Source organism: Talpa occidentalis, unplaced genomic scaffold (assembly GCF_014898055.3).
Source record: "Talpa occidentalis isolate TD23 unplaced genomic scaffold, MPIMG_talOcc4v2.1 talOcc4.10, whole genome shotgun sequence".
Taxonomy (NCBI): Eukaryota; Metazoa; Chordata; class Mammalia; order Eulipotyphla; family Talpidae; genus Talpa; species Talpa occidentalis.
The window spans coordinates 5,992,485-6,013,863 of NW_023600993.1; the positions used below are offsets into that span (position 1 = coordinate 5,992,485).

The 21,379-nt window shown below is 44.3% G+C and overlaps 1 protein-coding gene across 4 annotated transcripts in view; it reads left to right on the plus strand.

The window, feature by feature from the left end:
* Window positions 1-21,379, plus strand: part of ATG7 (autophagy related 7) — a 156,039-nt gene that overhangs the window by 69,117 nt on the left and 65,543 nt on the right. For all 4 annotated transcript variants that reach the window (XM_037522907.2, XM_054697754.1, XM_054697712.1 and 1 more), the window contains one exon: window positions 17,472-17,594. In XM_037522907.2, the coding sequence (XP_037378804.1) occupies window positions 17,472-17,594 (123 nt within the window). The remainder of the gene's footprint in view (window positions 1-17,471; window positions 17,595-21,379) is intronic.

Below are 21,379 nucleotides of genomic sequence, written 5' to 3' on the forward strand. Positions count from 1 at the left end.
TTCAATGGAGGACTTTTTTTTTCTTTGAATGGTTGAGCTAATTGGGCTCAAAATAACTTGGCAATATTAATTTTTATGTTGAAGACGTTTGGTAGGTGCCAGAAGTTTCTCTGTGACTTTTATGTAGATCTGGCTACTCAATGAAATGAAAATAATCGGGTTCTCTAAATGCAGTGCAAACGCTCATTCTTTCTTGTTCTATTTCTAATTGAATTAACCCTTGAGATCTCTGTTTATAAACGCATTATAAGCACACCAGTTAACTGAGGGCCCTTATGTTCTTTAGAAGAGAATAACTTTGCATTTTTTTTCCACACTCATTGTAGGCATTAAATTAAATATAGGTATCACTTTTAGGTTAGCAGTATTACTTCCTCTTGGTGGTCATCCTGAGGGCCCTGCTTTACCTAAACACACTGGACCATTTAATACAAACTGACTTGGATTTTAACAGCTGTGCTATTCCCAGAGCGATCACTTTTCATGTGGTCTGGGTATTAAGTTTCCTTTGTGCTGAAAAGGTTGCTTCATTTGGTGCACGTATTTCCTTACAGTAGAAACACAGCATTTACTTACTTGGCTAACTTCTTTATTCGCTTAGGAGAATGTCATTCTCTATTATCTGCAAACTCTACATGAATACTTTGAAATGACAAATCCAATTACATTTTCATCTCCGTGCATGTGAATTTTTCTTAATGCATACTCAGCATAATATTTTTTAGACTGAGTCATATCATAGTTGTTATTGTTTCAAAAAAATTCTTTGGGGCTAAAAATGACTTTTAAAAAATTCTCCTCTGACACCCATGAAGTAATTTTTTCCTTTGGTAGTTAACAGTTATTTTTGCTATTTATCCCTCTGACCAAGGCCATTGCTTGTGTCTTGGTTTAGTCACAAATACAGACAGAGGTTGTGGAGGTAGATAAGCTGGACTGAGTAATAATACTCTTGCAAATATGTGCAGGATAGTCCTTTCACAAGGCCTGGTGCGGGGAAGAAGATGGTTCTGTTGCTACAGCAGAAAGGCTGAATCACCTGCACACAAATCATTTCTTACCTTATTTAATTTTAGCTTGGTGTGGAGCCAAGTGAATTGTTCCATCTTATAGGAAAAAGTATTGAAGACTGGAGGGAGCCAGGTGGTGAGGAGTCACTTGCATCCCCATTTTAAAATGACTATCTGATACCAGAATTTCAGAATTACTCATTTGAAGATCTGTGAGTTGTTTTTGGGTCTGTAAAGGAATTTGTAGCCAACTAGAATTTTGTGGAGTCACTACTAGAGGGAAAAATAGTATTTGGAAGAATTTCTTGAACGGATTGAAATATTCTTTAAAGAATTTCTTAATAATGCATTGAGTTAGCCTTTTTGCCTTAACCTTTTTTTGAAAGTTCAGGTAATTTTTGGTAACTTTCTCTTTTGATATACTTAGAAATGTACAGAAAAGTTGTAAGAATAGTGCAGGGAGCTCCTGCATTTCCTTTACTTAGATTCAGTTTTTTACACTTTGTCCCATTTGTGTGCATGAGCATGCGTGTACATGTGTGTGTGCACATTGGGGTGGGGCGGGGAGAGAGAGATCCACCTACCTGTCTTTGCTCCACCCTTATCTTTTTCTCGAAATTTAAGGGTAAGTTGGAAACATCCTGGTCCTTCACAACTAAATACTTACCTAAACAACTCCCTTATCAAATCCAGGCAGTTGGACATTTGCACAGCACTGCTGTCTGATCCGCGGAGGGTATTTCGGTGCTGTCCACTTGTACCAGTGGTGTTCTCTGTCCTTTTTCCCAACCACAGTCCAGTTCAGGACCAAGCATTGCATTTCCCTGTCATGTCTCTTCAGCTTCCCTCAATCTAGAAATGTCTTTAACCTTTCTTTGTCTTAACCTCAACAGTTTGATATTTTGCCAGTTATTTTGTAGATTTTCCTCCATTTGGATTTGTCTAATGTTTCCTTATGATTAGACTCAGGTTGTGAATTTTTGGCAGGGACATTAAGAAGTGGTGAGGTAGCCTCATGTCAGGAGGCATATGATGTATTTTATCCCCTTTGGCGATGTTAATCTCTCTCTCCCCACCAGTGGGAAACCTGGCTTCTGTTACCCTGGAGGTATTTGCTCACTTACTGCAGGCCAGAATACACAGAAAGTGGTTTCTAAACTGGGGAAAGTAAGCCTCCCAACTAGAGTGTTAACTTGTGCTTTTTTTCTAGATAAAATTTGTATACCATGAAATTCATGAATCTTATAAAAACAATTACAAGTTTTGACAAACTTGTACACCCAAATAGCCCATATTTCCACCAAGACGTAGAACATTTCTATCATCCCAGAAAGTTCCCTTAGACCTGTTCTGTGTTGCCTGTTGTGTCCCTTCTTTTTCCCAATGAGGAGTAAAGCTGGGCACAGTAAAGCTGTGGTGGTTTATGTGACAGTAGCCTGTTGTTGGGACCCAGAAACTTCTCTCATGTCTGCAGTCAGGAGCAAGGTGTGCATGCAGGGAAGTCTTGATCTTATTGCATGATTCTGTCACCCACAACCTTTGTGGTGTTGCAGGAACAGGCTGTTAGGAAGAAGTCAGTCCCAGTCTTGGTTTTCATACCATCTGGGACCTGCCTATTGCACACATGTGGCAAGATGTGCCTGGAAACCTGATCTCGACACCTTAATTAGCAATTGGTAACCCTAATAATGTCCTTGTTCTGGTGTTTACTGTGCAGTGGCCTCCTCTGCTGACAGATTGTGATGAAACTTCCCAAGGTGACTTGTTAGTGTCTCTGCGTGTGCATCTGCTTGTGTGTCCTGAGGGGAAGCAGGGAGAGGGCCATGCAGGGAGAGGATATGTCAGCTGGTATCATCACATTGTAAACGATGCTTTCTTTTTGCCCTTGTCATGGCCACCAGCCTGTCCGTTTATCTTTTCATATTCTGTCCCTCTATCATATTTCAGTTATTTCAACTTTAAGAAAACCTCTGTCCTGGCAGATCTTTCAAGACTGTCCATCTGTTTCTATGCAGGTGTCTCTCTTTTCCTTCTTTACCATAATAAACTTGCTGTGTGCTGATGGGAAGGAAAAAAAGGCGTTCCAAAGCCACCTGTTTCCTAAGAGACCTGCAATTAGAGACTAGAAAGGAAAAGGAAAGGTTCAAGTCTTGCTGTTTGTCCATTCACAGGCATTGTTTGTGTGCCTGGAATGCAAAGATGGCTAAAGTAACCTCTGCCCAAAGGAGGGCTGTGTGGAGGCTGAGACAGACTCATAAACAAATAATGGCCTCCAAGGGCTATGACTGCTCCACGCTCAGGTCTCGCACTTGCAGCGGTGGCCGAGCACTGATTCACTGTGCAGAAGGAGTGGACCAGGGATGGCCTTGCCATGAGGAACTTCTGAGTGGAAATTAAAGGATGAGTAGGAATTTCTAGAAGTTTCTGCTCTCCTCAGTGGGAGAGCAGCCAGAGGAAGGCATTCTAGACAGTGCATTCGCCAGAGGCAAGAAAACATGGCCCCGTCGTGAAGCTGCTCAGCGCGCCAGTTGTGACAGAGCCTGGGACACCTAATTCCCTACAATTGGGCCTGTCTCTGAGCACCATTTCAGTTCCTGCTATTGTTTGAGTTGGAATCTACTGTACTTTGTCTAACACTTGAGGCTGCTGTTTTGAATTTTACAACTCCTTATAAAACATTCTCACCTAGCACCAAGCATAGGGGCTTTCCGAGCCTCGGGAATCCAGCAGCTGCAGCCGGGTGGCTGGAGGGCAGGAAGTCGGGGGTTTCCAGGGTCCTGGCTCTGGGTGCTGAGTGACCACGAGCAAGCTTCTCCCCCTTCTCTGCCTCCATTTCTTCTTTTTTGTTAAATGAGTCAGTTGGATGAGATAAGCTCTGGCTCTTGGTTGATACTTATTTGCTTTTCTATTTCCTTTATTTAATTTTCTTTCTCTTTTTTATTCTGCAAGCAGTGCACTCTAATTACAGGGTATTGAAAGGACGTTTAAGGGTAAAGGAGACAGTTCACCATATCCCAGCCACTCAGTTCACTGTTCAATGTGGGTCTCTACCCTTCTAGACTTAAATAAAAAAGTGCCTGCATACGTAGGTAGGCAGAAATGGTGTTTCTTTCTGAGCATTCCTGGTATGAGTCTGAAATTTGCTTTAGAGAGGCGGATTTTTGGTACTTCATCAAGGATACTCCTTCCTTCTCTGATTTGATAGGGTTTTCAATCTCAGTCATTTACAAGGACTGGCCGGAGCCCAATCGGAAGAGCTCTCCAAAGCTGGTGCCAGGAATTTTTGCATCCAGCTTCGCAGTGGCAAATATTACTCAAAACTGGTTTGCAGCCAGGTTTTCCTTCTCCTTTCCAAAAGGGACATAAATCTCTGAGTTGAACAACGATGAGTAACCCCCTGGTTCCCTTTTTCTATCTCATTCACCCAGTGGGGCCTTGAGTCTTCTGTCTTAATGTGATGGATTCCATATGTATAGCTGTGTGGTGTAAACTGTATCCCACATCTCCTCCTTAGTAACTAGTGTTTCCCCAGTCACCAGTGCTGCGAGGTTCCCAAATATCCAGCTAGAGCCAGCGTGGAGTTCAGCTGCAAGCCCTAACCTCAGAGCTCTTGGCGCTTCACCTCCTTGAAAAGCTGTGGACATTTCTCCCTTTGCTTCGATTTCCTCATCCAGAGAGTGGGGAAAATATTTTCTGTTTTCCAGGGAAGTTGCAATGGCTGACGTGTATCCAGTTCCCCATGACCAAGTACCAAGGCCTTTGCCCACTCCTGGGACTGATGTTGCCATCAGAAATTAAAAGAAAACAAAGACCCCTGTGTTCACAGTAGGCCTCCTGGGGTGTATGGGGCCCTCTCTGGCCCTCTGTTTGTTCCTAAGCAGGTCTGATGAAGGCCTGGTTGAAAGTCAAGGCTGCTGGCTCGAGAGGCCACGAGGCCTTCCATCACTGCTCACGACAGCTGCTGCCAGAACCTCTTCCACAGCGCCAGGGGAGTCAGTCTTGCTCGTTGCTTCTGCCTGCACTCTTCTGGCTTCTGGAGTGTCTAGTCAGTAAAGCTGGCACAGCGTACCCCTCCCCCGTCACTGGTTGGTCATAAAGACACACCTAACTGCCCTAAACCAAATGTTTCCTTGCGGGTCCCTTCTACTACTCATACCTGAAAGTATCGGCTGTGTCCTCCTCAGGAGGCCCACTGGTGACTGAGCCAAAGTGGCTTCAGGTCATTGAAAATCTGGGTTTCTTTTGGTTTCGAAATAATTGCATTCCCTTCCAGTGCCCTCTTCCCACCCTCCAAAATCATCTCTTGACGTGGTTCTTAAATGTTCTGACTCATGCACCTTGTTCAGACTGATGGCAGCAGTGAGCCCTGCTCCCCTGAACAGTCCGGCCACGCGTAGCTATGGAGCCCATTTCCATGGCCTGGTGAGCTCCCCCTACTCTCTGAGGGTGCCAAGAAGCACCACTGCTCTGTTTTCCTTTGGCGCCATTCCCTGGACAAGACATGCCAGCCCACTACGATTTCTCTGTACGGCTTTGGCGAGCTTCCCTCTCTCTTTGGGGACTCATTTTCTTCATCGGTTGTAAAGGGAGATGCAGGAGCTGATCTACCACTGGATTTTGTTTTTTTTTTTTAAAGATTTATTTATTTATACAAGAACTAGGATACAGTCAGAGGCACGGGAGGGTGAGAGGATTCACCAGAGACAGAGAGGGAACAGAACAGGCAGATGGACCGAAGACACTGCTGAGGCAAGCAGCGGGGAAGACAGGAGCGGTCTACCATGTCATGTGGGTATCTCCCTGGCTAGCCGGTAATTGAACCCACGCTACAGAGGCTGTGGACAGCTTCACAGCATGGCGCTTAACCCACTGTGCCACCGGGGAGGCCCTGGGTTTTGTTTTATGACTCAGATTATGGGGTATCTTGATCAGCTGTTTCTTTCTTTAGGCCTGACTGCATCTAGCTCGGTGGCAGGAGCAGAGTTCCGAGAGCGCTGTCCCTCGGCTAGTGGGCTGCAGGCTAAGAGTGCCAGCTCTCCTCTGTTTGTATTCCTTTTTTCCCTTTCATTTCTGTAATTCATTCCTCTTGTCCCTCCTCCCCCCACATTTAATACCTCTGAAAGGAAGGGCAGGAGGAACATGGTAGTAACTACAAAGGAGCCATCAGCTTGATTTGAGATATCTCTTATAGATGCACGTGCTTGTACACACATGGTTGGGTAAGACATGTAGTAAGTACTATTTCCATGGAGCATTTAAAGCCTCCCAGTTCCTATCTGAGTTAATTTTAATGCCTATGGTCACGGTAGTTTGTTCCAACAGACGTGGAGCTCCTAGTTCATGATCTATTTCTGGGTGGTTCAGCAAGTAAGATGAGCTCTGCAGCCTCCAATGATAACCTCTGGACACGCTCATAAAGTGATACCACCTGATTACATAATTCAAGTATATCAAGCTGTTAACCATCTTTACCAAGAAATGTTCCTAACTCAGGATAACTGGCTTCTGGCAAATAGTAGAAACTAATTGTGTTTTGAATGGCAAGAAAAATGAATGACTTGAATCATTTGGTAGATCAATGAATGACTAGCACGACAGGAGGAAAACAGTGAAGCCAGACTGTGCCCTCTGGGACCTCACACCTGTGGGCGATAGGATTCCGGAGCGTGCCTGGCCAGAGTGGAGGTGTGGCTTCTCACTCCGGCCACCTCTGCTCACTGGCAGGTGTCAGTGTTCTGTTTAACTTAGTTCTTCAGTTTAACTCCTTTGTATCTCTGTCTCATTTGCTGTGCCTGATACTTTTGACTACGCCTTGCTATTGTATTAGACAATCATTTGCAAAGTACATTAAAATGAGAAGAGCCTTTGGAATTCATCAAAGAGGACTTAGCATTTTACGAAGGGACACATTCTGGCCTTGGGCTCTTTCAAGGGTTTTGTTTATTTTCCTTCAAGTTTTTAAAATAGCTCCACTTTATTTTTTCTAATGGGCTTTCCAGTACCCTGTCCAGGTACTTCTGAAGGTACTTGTCACCATAGCCTTTTGTGCCATGAAGAACATCCTATTCCAGAAGTTGTCCTTATAATTTGTTTATATAACGTTTTGTGTGTTGGCAGTGATACATTCTAGGTTGTTTGGCCTTCCCTAGTTTTAAGTAACTCATCATAAAAGTTTTGTTAGTTTTTTTCTTGTCAAGGAATAAAAGACTACCATGTTTCTTTCTTCTATCTAATAACTGTCTAGCACATACATCAGATTTAAAGACCTTGGATTTGGAGCCTTCAGACTAAAATTTGGTAACATGTCCTGTGGCTGCACTTGTGCCAGAGTTGAACGGACAGCAGGTTTTGCAAATGAGGGGAACCACCTTGACACTGGCAATGAGTTGGGGAGTGGCCTTGGTGTCTAGGGAGCCAGTATCTTTGAGATCGCAGCTGCAAAGTCACGCCACCTGGATACTTTTAGGACCTCTGTTGACACTCCGTCTTGGGGTCGAAATCATGCGAAGTGTGCATGCTTTGCTATTTGTGACAGCAGGAGAGAAGATGTGGGGTTCCCCAATTCTCAGTTGTACTTCCCATTTCACTCTTTGTGTTAGCACCCCCCTGAGGGACCCTGACGGTAACAAAAGTAGGGGTTTAGGACAAATGCCATTTGCCCTCTGTTGTGTTAAAACCTCCCACGTATCTGAGATCACAAACTCAGGTTGCCCTTTCTTGAAGAAGAAAGCCCTACTAAAAATACCCCCAGATGTGCTAACAGACCTATATCTGACTCTTAGTTTACTGGCTGGCAGACTTGAGTCTTTGTGAAGGAGAATTTTAAGAGATGCACAGTTGTGCAGTGACTGACCAGTGGAACCAGGCGTGAGAGGAAAGCAGCGTGCAGTCGCTGGCTCTGTGAAGGAGTGTTTTACTTCACTACATCAGCAGCTCCTTGCCTTGTCATTCATTGCCTCCTACTATTGAGAATATTCCAACAGGCAACAGATACTGACACCCTGTGAAACCCACATCACCCTGTCATACTCTCTGCGAAAGGATAGCAAATCCCGAGAAATGGCCCCTTTTGACGTGTTCCCCGCAGGGCCAGCTCTGCTGCGCCAGCTCAGAGCAGCTGATAAGTTTTTCGTGGGAAATTGCTCCAGAATCGCAGTGTTCTCTCAGCCTTGGTCATGGTGAATGCTGCCCTTTGAGGGTATTGGACGAGGCTCGGGTCTCAAGGTGCTCACTTCCACCCGGGTGGGGAGGTTTCACGTCACACCCTGTGGTCTCCTGGGACCACCATATCACAGTGGTGCAGCCATAGTTTGCTAGGAAGTAAAAGGGGCGGGAGGCATGTTAACCACTGAGGTAGGATTTGGGAGACCAGTGTAAGTGGGTGTTCGGCCTGGAACTGCCCTTGGGAGTCAACTCCCAGGCAGAGAGCCTCTGGCCACAGATGCCAAAATCTGGAGAAGACTTGGGAAACCCCATGTATGGAGTTCAGAGAGTCTCACATTCTCCTTATTTGGCCCCCATATTTACATGGCCATCAGAGATGCATCAGCAGGGCTGCCCATTTAATTGTATTTTACCAGCCTGGCTTTGCCTATCCTTGTGTCTCACGTTTCTGTTTCTCAGTGTCCTCAAAAGCAAGTGGCTGCTTTAATTTGCTAGCCCAAGTTCCTTTACTCACCCTTGTCTTGGTCAGTGAGGACCATTGTAATACCTTGTAACAGAGGGTTGGGTATCATTTTCTTTTTTTTAGAAAAACCAAAATTAACTCAAGGCATTGGCAAGTAGAGGGAATGAGCTGTTGGCAAGAAGAAAATTAAAAATCATAAAAATAGTAACCAGGGCTTCAAGGGGCATGTGCACCTGAATGAGTGAGGGCACCAGTATGAGGGCCCTCAGGACCTTCTCCCTGTGGCGGCTGCAGGATCATAGGCCAGTGGCTACTGCTCCCTGCGCAGACATGAGCACGGCCTCTAGAGATGGGGCCTCTACTAACTGTGATGGACAAGGACCTCAAACATTCTGAGGTCCCATTTTCTCAGGGGTGAAATAGCTAAAATACCCCTCTGATGGCCTGGCAGGTCAGTGAGCCCTGCTCTGCATGTGGGCAGATGCACCCGTGGGGCTGCCGCAGCTCCTTCACAGAGCAGAGACAGCTGCTGCCTCCTTCCTTTCAGAGGACACTCACATCCACAGCTCAAAGCCTTCCCAGGCCAGCTGTGCCTTTGCTGGCTGTAGCTGTCGGTAGGTAGGAGGCCCGACTGACGCTGGTGGGGAGGCTCAGCTGCCTCAGCTTACTCTTCTCAAATGCTGCAGCTTTTCTTTCTTACCCTTGGCATCATTTTATGGATGTTTTCCCCAGTGTCCCTTTCAAGTTTCCTTGAAGTGGTGAGCAAGAGAGCTTTCCCATCCATCAGGTGGGGAGAGCTGTAAGCTCAGAGAAATCTCCTGAAAGCCCCAGATCTCCAACTCTCAGCATACTCAGCCACCATTTTCAGTTCGTTCCAGACAGTGATGAGGTAGGATTCTCACTTATGGAACTCCAATATATTATTCTTTGAGTTAAAGAAAATTTCACTTTCCATTTCTAGCAATTCCGAGCACCAATTGGTTAAGCTCCTTGGTGAACTAGTTGATTAACTATCCCTGGGGGGCTTGTACTTTTACAGAGGAGTCCTGAGAACTCCTTATGGTTGTGTGTCAGACGATGTCACCAGGAAAATCAGATGGGCTCTAGCAACTTCTAGGTGCCCCCCAGCACAGATGTCAGCTCATGGTGGGAGGAGGAAAGTTTTTTCTTCAAGAAACTGTTGATGGCAAACATAGTTCACTTTCCTATTTTGGTTAACTTTCAACTTAAATATTTTTTTAAAAAACATTTGGAGGGGTAGGGATATGCAGCTGCTGAGAATCTGAGACAGTACTATTTCAAAAACGCAAATTCTTCTGTTTTGCATTTACTCGAGGAAGCAGGATAGTTGCCATCTCTTCCTTTGAATGTGGTCTCTTTAATATCTGTATTTAAATGACATCATATTTTTAGTAGAATACAGAATCCAGGTGGTTTGGGGGAAGTTGTCAGGGAAAACACAATCTTGGGTAGCATTGCATTCAGAATGCTGGTATTTTTGGCAGGCTCCCAGGCCCAGCAGGACCCACCCCCCAAGGCTGTCTCTGTAGCTTCCTGTGGTTTTCTCATGAAGAGAAGCAGCCTTCCTCTTGGTGGGCCCGGGATGGCAGGTTTGTACATCAGCATGTGCAGCGTGCTAGTCCTGCTTGGGGGTTGTGTCCCACAGGCTTGTGTGAGAATCTGAGGTACCACAGTTGTTCAAGCTGAACTGAGCCTTTTCCACACTCCCAACAGTGCAGTTCTTTTCAGAAGTTGGTAGCGCCCAGTGATTGCAGGTTACCATCCTACCACATGGTAGGTAACAATCAAGTCCAGTCTCAGGCCAAATTTTGCCACATGTAAAAACATTTATTAACAAGCAGGCAGAAAAGTTAGTCCTTCGACCTATTCTTCAGACTGAGATAAGCCCCACTCTCGTCCTTCTGCTCCATAGCTCACACCAGAGGTTCGGTGGAGACAGATGCAGACATTTTCTTGCTGTAGGACCTAGCTAACTTTTAGTTGGGTCAGGAGACGGAATCCTTGGCTAAGCGTCTGGACGCAGGACTGCAGTGCCACTCAGAGCATTGGGCTGCCTCATCTGCCTGACCCTTAAATTCACACACATGTGTGAGGTTTGAGCTCCTGCACGGTAGCTCCAGCCTCCTGTATAGCTTCAGTGCTGCTATTTTCATGGAAAGAAGTACTTCTCCCTCCCTTGTGCTCTTCTGGTGTAGATTCCAATAGCTGTAGTTGATACCCTCTGACTCTGGAGATTGAGCTGCTTCTGCTTAGTCTTTGAAGTGATTAGGAGGCCTCAGATGCCAACTAGCTGTCCCTAAGGGGTAGAGAGGGTATGTGCATTTTGTGTGTGCACTGTGTGTTCTGAAGGATTTCACAGTTACAGATAATGTAACCATAGGGATCTCTTCACGCGACCCTGGGATGTTGTGTCTTCTGTAATGACATTGATGGAGAATGCCTTCTAGCCACTGCTGAGTGACCTGGAATTTCAGAAGCTTGCCGTGATGAGCTAGTTAGAGCCATAGAGGGATGGTTTACCTGTGGGCCAGAGAAAGCTGGGGAGGGAATCTACTTTTTATTAGTTGTGTGGACTTTCTTAAGTTATTTAACATTCTTCCATCTGATTTTCTCTGTGTGGAAGTATTATCTTCACCCATTTTTGCAGACAAATCTTGTCATTGAGTGAATAAATGACAGGAATTGTCACTTGAGCCCTCATCCTTTATAGTTCCCCTGTGCTACAAAGAGTAAGAGGTATCGCAGTTCTTCAAAGAGTACCATTGAACTTGTTCACCTTGGGACAGGTGCTGGTGAAGCAAGGCCATGCAACAAGGTTCTAAGATTTAACAGAATGCTGGGCAGCCTCTGCTTGGCTTAGTAATAAGCTACATGATTCAAGCCATCTCACTTAATGAAGTCATCTGAAGAAACTAGAGAAATTGTTTCTGAAAACCATCTTAATCATCAAAGAACTAAAATTGCTGAATAAATTCTGTTGGGAGGAACCCCTAAACATGAGTTGCCACAGTTTATTTAAAGGGAACATACCTGCTTCTTCATGGGTTGCCTCAGGAGAATGCGCTCCTGTTGGCTATAGCAGGCATTTCAAAGGGTGGTCCTGAGCCAGCAGCAGCAGCATCTGGGAACTTACTGGAAATACAAATCCTGAGACCCCCTACTCTCACCACAATTAGCCAGAAACTCCCAGGCCAGGCCTGCACTCTGTGTGGCAGTAAGCCCTTCGGGGGATCTGGAGGCACATCCGACTGGCTTATGCCTTGTGACTTATTTCGAAGAATGACTTTAGAAAGTCATACTTTGTTATATTAAGATTTCAAGTGTGTTTTTTTTTTTAAACTTTTTTTTTTTTAAGATCTATTTATTTATACAAGCACTGGGTACAGTCAGAAGCAGGGGAGGGTGAGAGAATTCACCAGAGTCAGAGCGGGGAACAGAACAGGCAGACTTACGAAATACACTGCTGAGGGGAGCAGCGGGCGGCAGGAGAGGTCTGCACGCCATGTGGGATCCTTGCCGGCGTCCGGGGATCAAACCGGTGCTGCAGAGGCTGTGGGCAGCTTCGCAACCCAGTGCTCAACCGCTGCGCCACCAGGGAGGCCCTAATAATTTTTCTTTATTGATATTCTCTATTTTGGCAAAGCACTGTTCTCAGACTTTCCTTTAGTTATTTAGACATGGTTTATTTTAGTTCTTTGACTCTGCTTTAAAATAGCTGTTTAAATGTCTTTGTTTACTAAATTCCTCGGGGACTGTTTTTATTTTGGTTTTATTTCTGTGCATGGGACACTTTCTTGTTTCTTTGCATGTCTGGTCATTTTTTGCTGAGAACTGAACATTTAAAATAATAAAATGTGGCAGCTCTTGAAATTCAGATACTCCCTCTCCGTGGTCTATTGCTGTTATTCTTTGCTGTTGTTGTTGTCTTATTTAGTGACTTCTCTGAACTAAATCTGTTGAGTTTATACTCTGTGTTCCCTGTGGCCATGAAGTTTTTGCTCAGGTTATCTTAGTGGTCATCTAAATGATTAGACAGAGCTCCCCACAATGCCTGGAACCAGTCAGTCCCCCATGGGACTCTTTGCATGTTGGGAAATGCCTTCAAAACTCAGCCAGGTAGTTAAGAATGCTGCTTTACCTTTCATCTCCTGGGTGCAAGGACCTTCAGGTCAGCCAGAGGTGAGTGCTCAGGGCCTCCCCAGATCTTTCCTGAGCATGTGCATGACCTGGGCCTGCACCTTGCCCTGTGCCTGTGCATGGAAATCTAGATTCCCAAGAGTATGTTGGAGCTTTGCAAAACTGCTGTGGTGTCCCACAGATTTTCCATTAAGTTCTTAGGTTAGCTTTTGTTGCTCCAACTGTTATCCACCACCTCAGGAGATCACAATGTTAAGCAATTGCCCCTGATGCTTTTTAGCAACTAACCCTGGGAAAAGGCTTTCTCACTGAGATCTGAGTCAGGTCAAGGACATGTGAGTGCTGGGAACCACCAAACAGGTGGCAGTGTTGTTTGGAAGGCACTCAGCCACAGTCTGCCTGCACTAGTGGCTGTGAGACAGGTTTCACTTTGATGGGATGTTGTTGAGTTGCGAGGCTACAGTCTGGATGGAAGAGGGAAACAGGTGGGGAATGGGGCAAATTAAAGCACCACAAGCCCATTGTTTTTACTGAGGTACAGTAGTTTTTCTTGACTAAATACTCCCCAGATTCTTCACTGTGCTCTCTTTCAGAGGAGAGAATTCACAGTTTTAGCTGATGTCGCTGTGTCTGCTTCTGTATTTTCTGGGCTGAAATCAAGCCCTACTTGGCAATGATAATAGTAAAAAGTAGTAAATGCAGATTTCTATTATCCTTGGAAGTAATTCATTGTCGGTGATTAGAATCATGAAATCCTTTTTTTTATGGCAGGAATGAGGATACTGGCATGGGCTATAGCCCCATTTTAGAGAGAAACAGGGTCAAATAGGTGATGTGTTTTGGTCAGCGTTGCCAAATTACCCCCATTGCATGCTGACTCCCACTTTTCAGTTTCTTTTCTTCTACCCAGTTTTCTAGATTCCTGATTTGGTGGATGAAAAAAAAAACAAAAAAAAACAAAAACAAGAAACACTGTTGTTTGATTCTTTCGTTAATAATACAGTTGTGTGTTACAATATAAGAAGCTTAATTAAAAATACTAAAGTATTGGGACTTTTATTCCTTGGTCAATTATCTCAGTGTTAAAGCTCCTTGATATTTTGATTGGGTATCAAATCACTATTGTGCCCATCTTATATTGGGGTGTCTAAGAATAATGTACATTACATGGTGACTTTAGGGAGAGAAAGAGATTTATCTGTTCTGTATTTTCAGCATTCCAGTAATTAATGAGTGCTATAGATTTTGACATGCTCTCACATATTTTGAATCAGATCTGTCCTTTTTTGAAGTTTGGCATTGTAAATCCTGCCTGCATCCAATAGAATAAGTTTATAGCAACAAATTGAGTTGAGTTAGGATAAAAGCTACCTCTTTCCATATGAAGCTGTTTCCTCATCCATTGTCTGCTTTATATCACCAACATAGGAAGAAACAGAAACAAAAGTGAACATCTAGTTGATGTCTGAACACTCCATCACCCCTGATCACCGGGGCAGGAGGCAGAGCAGTCCTTCAGGCCCTATGGCAAGGCAGTGTGCCATGGAGAGTGGGGCCAGAGACAATAAAGGGGTGCTCCCAAAGGGTGGAGTTTTCAGGGAAGGCTTCTCACAGGACTTGAGGTGGAGCTGAACTTTGATGGGAGTAGAAGACGTCATTGACAGGAAGGACAGGAAGCCACTGTAGGCGGGGCAGCTTCAGGAGGGATGAGGAAGGAGCCAAATCTTTTCCAAGACAACAGTCCTCTGGAAACTGGGAGTGGTGAGGGTGGGACAGGGGTGTTCCCAGGACCTTTGAACTTGGGGCTTATACCTGCTTTGATTCTTCAATTTTGGTGAGAGAACCCAGGACACCAAGAGAAAGAAACTGACCAAGGGATCTCTTGGTCTTTTTAGCAGTGCTTCTAGCTCATCCAAAGCGGGGCTGCTTCTCCCCAAGATGGTCTCCTCTGGAAAATACAGGGTTTCGCCCTCAACTTGAAGCAAAGCCTCTGCCAACAACTTTGACTCTTCTTTTGTGGATGCTCATGTAATGGGTATCAGCAACCTCCAGGCATCCTCTTCACGACTCTTTCTGGGACATCGGGCAGGCTTGCCCTAAGTCTTCTGGAAATCAGAACATGTGCATATTTTTAAATTAATCAAGAACAGGGAAGTACCATTTCTGAACCACAGAGACTTTAAGAGGTTGCACACACTGCATGTGCCCTTCCCCCGTTAGAAATACTTAAGCTGTTTGGGGGTGGAGGGGTCAGGATTCACAGTTGTTGGTCCTCGTTGAAGAATAATAGACAAGAGTTGCAGGCTTTGAATCCCTTCTGCTCTCATGAAATGAAAGTCATTGCATGGGGTTTTCAGCTCTTAGGCCCAATGAAAGGCGTTCTCTAGGGAGTTGTCCAAAACTGGAGGATTCCAGAGGGACACAAGTGCCTGTCTGGAGTGTGGGTTTTGTGTAGTAAAAAATCACCACAGAGTCACAACAAAAGGACTGATATTCCTAAAATCCCATTTTAAGGGGAGCGTCTGCCATCTCTGTTCAGGGGTGCACACACATGTGCAGTACGTAAAGAAGACCTGGCCTTACAGGACTTTAAAGAAAGCAGCCCATATCTTTCCACTGAAGAGTGATTATAATTTCTCTAATTATCACACTTCCCCCTGGTGCTGTTAGAATATGGACAAAGCTATCAGTACACCCAGAATGGGACACGCACCCTTCTCGGGGCCACAGATTTAACAGTCTCACTGGAGTGGGGAGGAGGGGGTTGTTGTACGTAGACTGACGATTGTTGCAGTGCCCACATTCATTGTGACCGCACCTTTTCTTGTCTTTTGGGGGGAATAATTTAAAACACATTTTCCCCTTTAAGAACGTTAAGCTGTTTGTAGGGGGGAAAAAAGTCCTCCTACCTTTTTATAAGCTGCTTATACTCGTAACACAGATTAACTTCCCAGCACGTAAAGGGAATACTGGAAAGCCCTTACATGATTAAATATGCCCCTCGAGGATTAAGTTTTTCCACATATTTTCAAGCCAGAGCTATTAATAATGTCTCAGCATTAAGCTTTCTGTGCATCCCAATCTTGGGGAGGCCGTTACTCACGCTGCCCTTGCTGTTAGTTTTTCCACTGCCCGTATTTGTAGCTCTCCAGAATTATCTGTGGAAACAGGGACTTGAAATCTGCAAGTTTAATTAAGGTCCGACAGTGTATCATGTCTGGAATGATTTCGGTTTTTATCTTCAGAGTTGGTGTCTCAGACCCATGTCTCCTCTCTTGCTGGAAACCTGGCACAAAGGGTTTGAGGTGACTGGGTCACTCGGAAATAAGTGATCACTAAATAAAGACTTTTAGCTTTTCAGAATGTTTTCCTGAGATCACATTCTGGTGTGAAAAATCACGTTGTTCCTGGGGGATTCCGTTCTATAGTGCCTTTTTATATAGGCATTGGGGTGTCAAGTTAATTTACATGGTGAATCAAAGACTTTGTAAGTGCCTGAGACTGCACTAGCCCTCCTCCTGCAGTCTCAGGGATCCTCCTCGCTCTGTTCCCTCCAGCCTGTGGGACCCTTTTACCGGCTCGGGCCCCTCTCCCAGCTCCTTCTTGGGGACTCACCAGCCCCCCAATTTCTTTGACCTTTTGTTGCCCTAACCTTCCTAGCCTCAAGCATAACCACCTTCTTCCCCAAACTTAGCCTCTTCTGAGCAGGGGCCTGAGATTACTCAGCAAACTTTCTGTGCAGTGACCCGCTTACTTTCTCATACTCCCCCCTGGCTGGCACGCACCCTCCTCAGGGTACATGTACATGTCACAGTTCCTGTAATGTGATGTGATCACCACTTTTTGTTGTCGTTTGCTTCTAAGAACTCTGTCCTCATATTGTTCTCCTGCTGAGACTACTGACCTTTATCTTTTTTTTTAAATAAATTTTATTTTTATATTCCCCATACAATTGCAACCTCCTTATTTTGACCCCAATCCCTCCCCTCCCTGCCCCCCAACCCCCATAGAGTGTCTCTGGTTCATAGTTTTTTGTTGATTTTGATTTTCACCTTCTTATAGTTATTCATTTTCCTGGTCCCTTATTTAAGTTTTCTAGATTCCTGCTATGAATGATACCATCCAGTATTTTTCCTTTTCTTTTTGGCTTATTTCGCTGAGCATGATCCCTTCCAGCGCCATCCATGTTGCTGCAAATTGCATGTGGTTATCTTTTGAACATTCTTTGAAGGACAGCGGAGAGAAAAGATCACTTGACAGATTTTCACAAAATATACATTTGTATCAGCACCCAGATGAAGAAACAGATATTACCAGTACCCCAGAAACTCCCCTGCTAATCAGTCACCCCCATGGCTAACCATGCTCCTGACTTCTAAACCATAGGTTCAGTTTGCTCGTTTTTTTTTTTTTAACTTTATATAAATGCAAACATGTAACATACTGTTTGTCCTTTTTTCTGTTTAACATTGTGAGAATGATCTATATGTGTTACATATAGTTGTACTTCTTTCATTATTGTGTAGCATTCCATTGCCCACCAGATTGTATTAATAGCCTCATATTTAAATCTAGTGGTAATTTAATTTATTACAGGTACTTGTTAGAAATGAAAAAATATCTTAATATGCATTTAAAACCTGCAGCCTCTTTTTAAAAATATAAATGTTTTACAGGTTCTTGATCAATATGAACGAGAAGGATTTAATTTCCTAGCGAAGGTGTTTAACTCTTCACATTCCTTCTTAGAAGACTTGACTGGACTTACATTGCTGCATCAAGAGACTCAAGCTGCTGAGGTAAGAATAAACTGAGTTTTCTATACTGAGGATTTGAGACCTATTTGGTATTTTGTTGGTATTTATGGAAAAGGAAAGAAGCAGTTGTGATTTTTTTCCCCTTGGAGTAAACATCAGTAAATAAGCCTGCTAGTTATCAGAAAAGAAGGAACTGTAGTAGTGGCTGGATACCACTGCGTGCGGGTGATTGTGTAGTAGGTACCTAGAACACAGAGTGACTGATAAAGGAAGTACAGGATATTGGTTTGCAAGTACTGCTGGTCCTCGCTGAGGAACAGTGTGTGTGGCCGTTGGAGAGTTGGCTCGAATGTCCATATGTCAAAATGCTATTGAGTGAAGTCATTGGACGCTGGCCACATACTTCTGAGAGAACACACCCCACTCTGATTACATGATTTGATCAGTCTTAGACCATTGAACCCCACCAGAAATGGCTTCCCCCATCACAACCTGAGAGTTATCTTTTCTTGTCAGTCAGAATATGTTGCAGATTTTAATTATGTGTGTCATTACATTCTTTTTGTTTAAGACTGGGCTTGAAAAATAGTTTATTGTTTTGTTCTTCAAATGCTCACTGTTCTTAGAAAAAGCATGCTGCCAATGGTGTGGAGCTATTTTGGTCCTTGGTACAATGGATGCTTCCTCAAAATGCAGGAACATGGGTTGAATGGGATTAAATCGTTTTCTCCCCATTTATCTTAATGAAGACTCTCTTAGGAAAATATGGCTTATTGTAGTGCTTTCATAAGCAACACAAGGAAACCTTGAGTGCTTTGTCCTATAAGAGTGGAATCCTTGCAAAGTCACTGTTAGTCCCATAGTCCTATTTATTGATTATGGTTTACCAGTGGGAGAGGCCCCAGGGTTAGTGAGCAGAGGACCAGGCCCAGGTGGTGATAAGTCTGCTCTTGGGAAGAGTTAACACTGAGTTAGTGCTTCTTCAACTATGATGAGGCTCCATCAACGTAAATCCATTATAAGTTGAAAATACCATAAGTTGAAACGCATTTAATACACCTGATCTGCTGAACATAATAGCTCAGCCAGGGCCTCCCCTGGTGGCGCAGCGGTTGAGCGCTGGGCTGCAAAGCTGCCCGCAGCCTCTGCAGCACCGGTTTGATCCCCAGCCCCCAGAGAGGGTCCCACATGGCACGATAGACCTCTGCTGCTGCGCCCGCTGCTCCTCTCAACAGTGTATTTTGTCAGTCTGCCTGTTCTGTTCCCTGCTCTGACTCTGGTGAATTCTCTCACCCTCCTGCGCTTCTGACTGTACCCAGTGCTTGTATAAATAAATAAAGAAATCTATTAAAAAAAAAAAAAAACTCAGCCAACCTATTTTCAGAACTCTCCTATGCTCAGAGCTCTCCATGAGCCTGCTCTGGCACCTCAGAGCTGACTCGGTTGTGTGTTCATTGCGCACTGCAAAGAAATATCACATAGGTCCTCACCCTCACCTACACAGCTGAAAGCACACTGGGTGTGAAGAATGTTTGAGGCATTGAGCAAGAATTGCTGATGATGGGGGCACTACAGCAACTGGGTCCTCACTTTCTCTTCTGATGAGGCTAGAGACTAGCTGGTGAGAGGGTATTTACCCTCATGAGCTCATGGCTGACTGGAAACTGGCTTGCTTCCACTGCTTAGCATTGCGAGCCTGAGGAAAGATCAAAGGTCAAAACTTGAAGTATGGTTTCAACTGAATGCTTATTGCTTTTGTGCCATGGTAATGAGGAAAACTTGTAAGTGCGGAACCGTCTGTGTAGACACACCTCGGATATACTGTGGGTTGGGCTCCAGACCACTGCAGTAATGCAGGTATTGCAGTAAGGTCAGTTACAGGAATGTTTTGGTTTCCCAGTGCATGTAAAACTTGCCTATGTTATGCTGTAGTCTATTAAGTGTGTAACAGTATCATGTCTTTTAAAAATGAATGTTCCTTAATTAAATTTGAAAGAGACATGAAGTGAGCACAGCTGTCAGAAAATGACACCAGTAGACTTGCTTGATGCAGGGCTTCCAGGGACCTTCAGTTTGCTGGGTTTTTTTATAAAGCACTATCTGCAGAGTGCCATGAAATGAAGCATGGTAAAACAAGTTGTATGGGAGAACAACATGCAAACCCTGGAGGGAAATCCCTCAAAGCTTTGGGCAGATTGGGCGAGATGCTTGACTGCACTAGAGAGGCCAGTGCTAGAGTTGGAGCCAGAGCCAGCTCCTCCTGAGCTTGCTTTGATGTCCTCTGGGCCTTCAGCAGGTCCATTCTGCCACTCTGACCTCTGGTTAGACCCATAGGACTTGAAGAGACTTTGTGGATTCCCCCCCAGAACTGAGATTGGGTACCCAGACAGAGTTTAGGACAACATATTGGTCGCCACTGCCATTTTGTCTTTTGAGCATCAGGGATGCCTGGTGGTCAGGAAGCATCACTTACTAGTCTTTTCAAACATGTGAGTGTTTGCCTTGTCCAGAGGAGTTTTTCCACCCAGCTAGAAGTATTCACATGTTTCCTTCTTGTTGGCTAGAAGAATGGCAACTTGAAATTCACCCCGTATTGCACTCTTTAAAAAAAAAAACAGATGCTAGAACAATGGAGCACTTCCTTGATTAAACCTATTTTGTTTAATATTTTAATTGTCAAACATTAATAGCCTTTTCAAAGACCCAGGAAGAAAAGAGAAAGTTTTAGAAAGCAAAATGACTAAATAGATGATGGGACATATGGACCATGGTTTTGTCCACAAGTTTGAGTTTTCTTTTAGAAGTTTCCCTCCATTAAATTATGTTTATGGTTTTGGAATCATAAACCACACATCAAATTTTCGATTAGAGACAGTAAATTGGTTGGCCTTTAAGCCGATATGGCTTGCAGGTGTGTTTTGTTTGGCTTTCCCTGTGTGTTAAATTCTGAATAAAGCCAACATTTAAAAATTATGAGTTTTACATAAAATCTGCATTTTCCTATTTCTAACTTCTTTGAAAAAATCAGATCTGGCAGCCCCAAGTCTGCATTCCTTAATATAAGCAGTGGTTAGCTAGAGCCAAGAAACAAATTTTATAGATAGATAAAGCACTTGATAAGAAGTTTATTTATTTATTTTTTAAGATTTATTTTATTTATACAAGAACCAGGGTACAGGCCAGATGTGCGGGAGGATGAGAGGATTCACCAGAGACAGAGCAGGGAACAGAACAGGCAGACTGACCAAAATACACTGTTGAGGGGAGCAGCGGGCAAGACAGGAGAGGTCTGCCGCGCCATGTGGGTTGCTTTGCTTATAAACCGTCACCCCTCAGTCCTTCTCCTTCCAGGCCCGGCAGTCCCCATGCTTCCAAGGTCTGGCCAGGTTGTAGCAGGGTAGTTCTTTTTATGTAATAAAAAAAAAACGTTGATGCTGTTAAGCTTTCCCATATCCCTTAATGCCTATGGCCCGTCTCCTAAAACATAGCGCCTTTATGAAGGAGGAAGACAAAATGATCCCACCAGAAACTACCAGGCCTTTTATTTTCATGGAAAAGGGCACAGAGATAATGAATTAGGAGATACAGTCAAGATAGAATCATCCAGACTAGTGAGATTGACTAATGCACCTTTCATTGTCCAGTATCCAACAGTGATTGCCATTATTTTAGTGCAGGGTGCTAGTGTGAGCCTAGTGGTAATGAGTTTGGCGCCATCACCAGGTTGCTTTCTCTTGGAGGGGCTGTTGAGGGACAAGGTGCACAGCAGAGATGGGGGGAGCTGAGCAGAGGGAAGAGGCCTACAAAGAGGCCTTTACTTGTGGTAA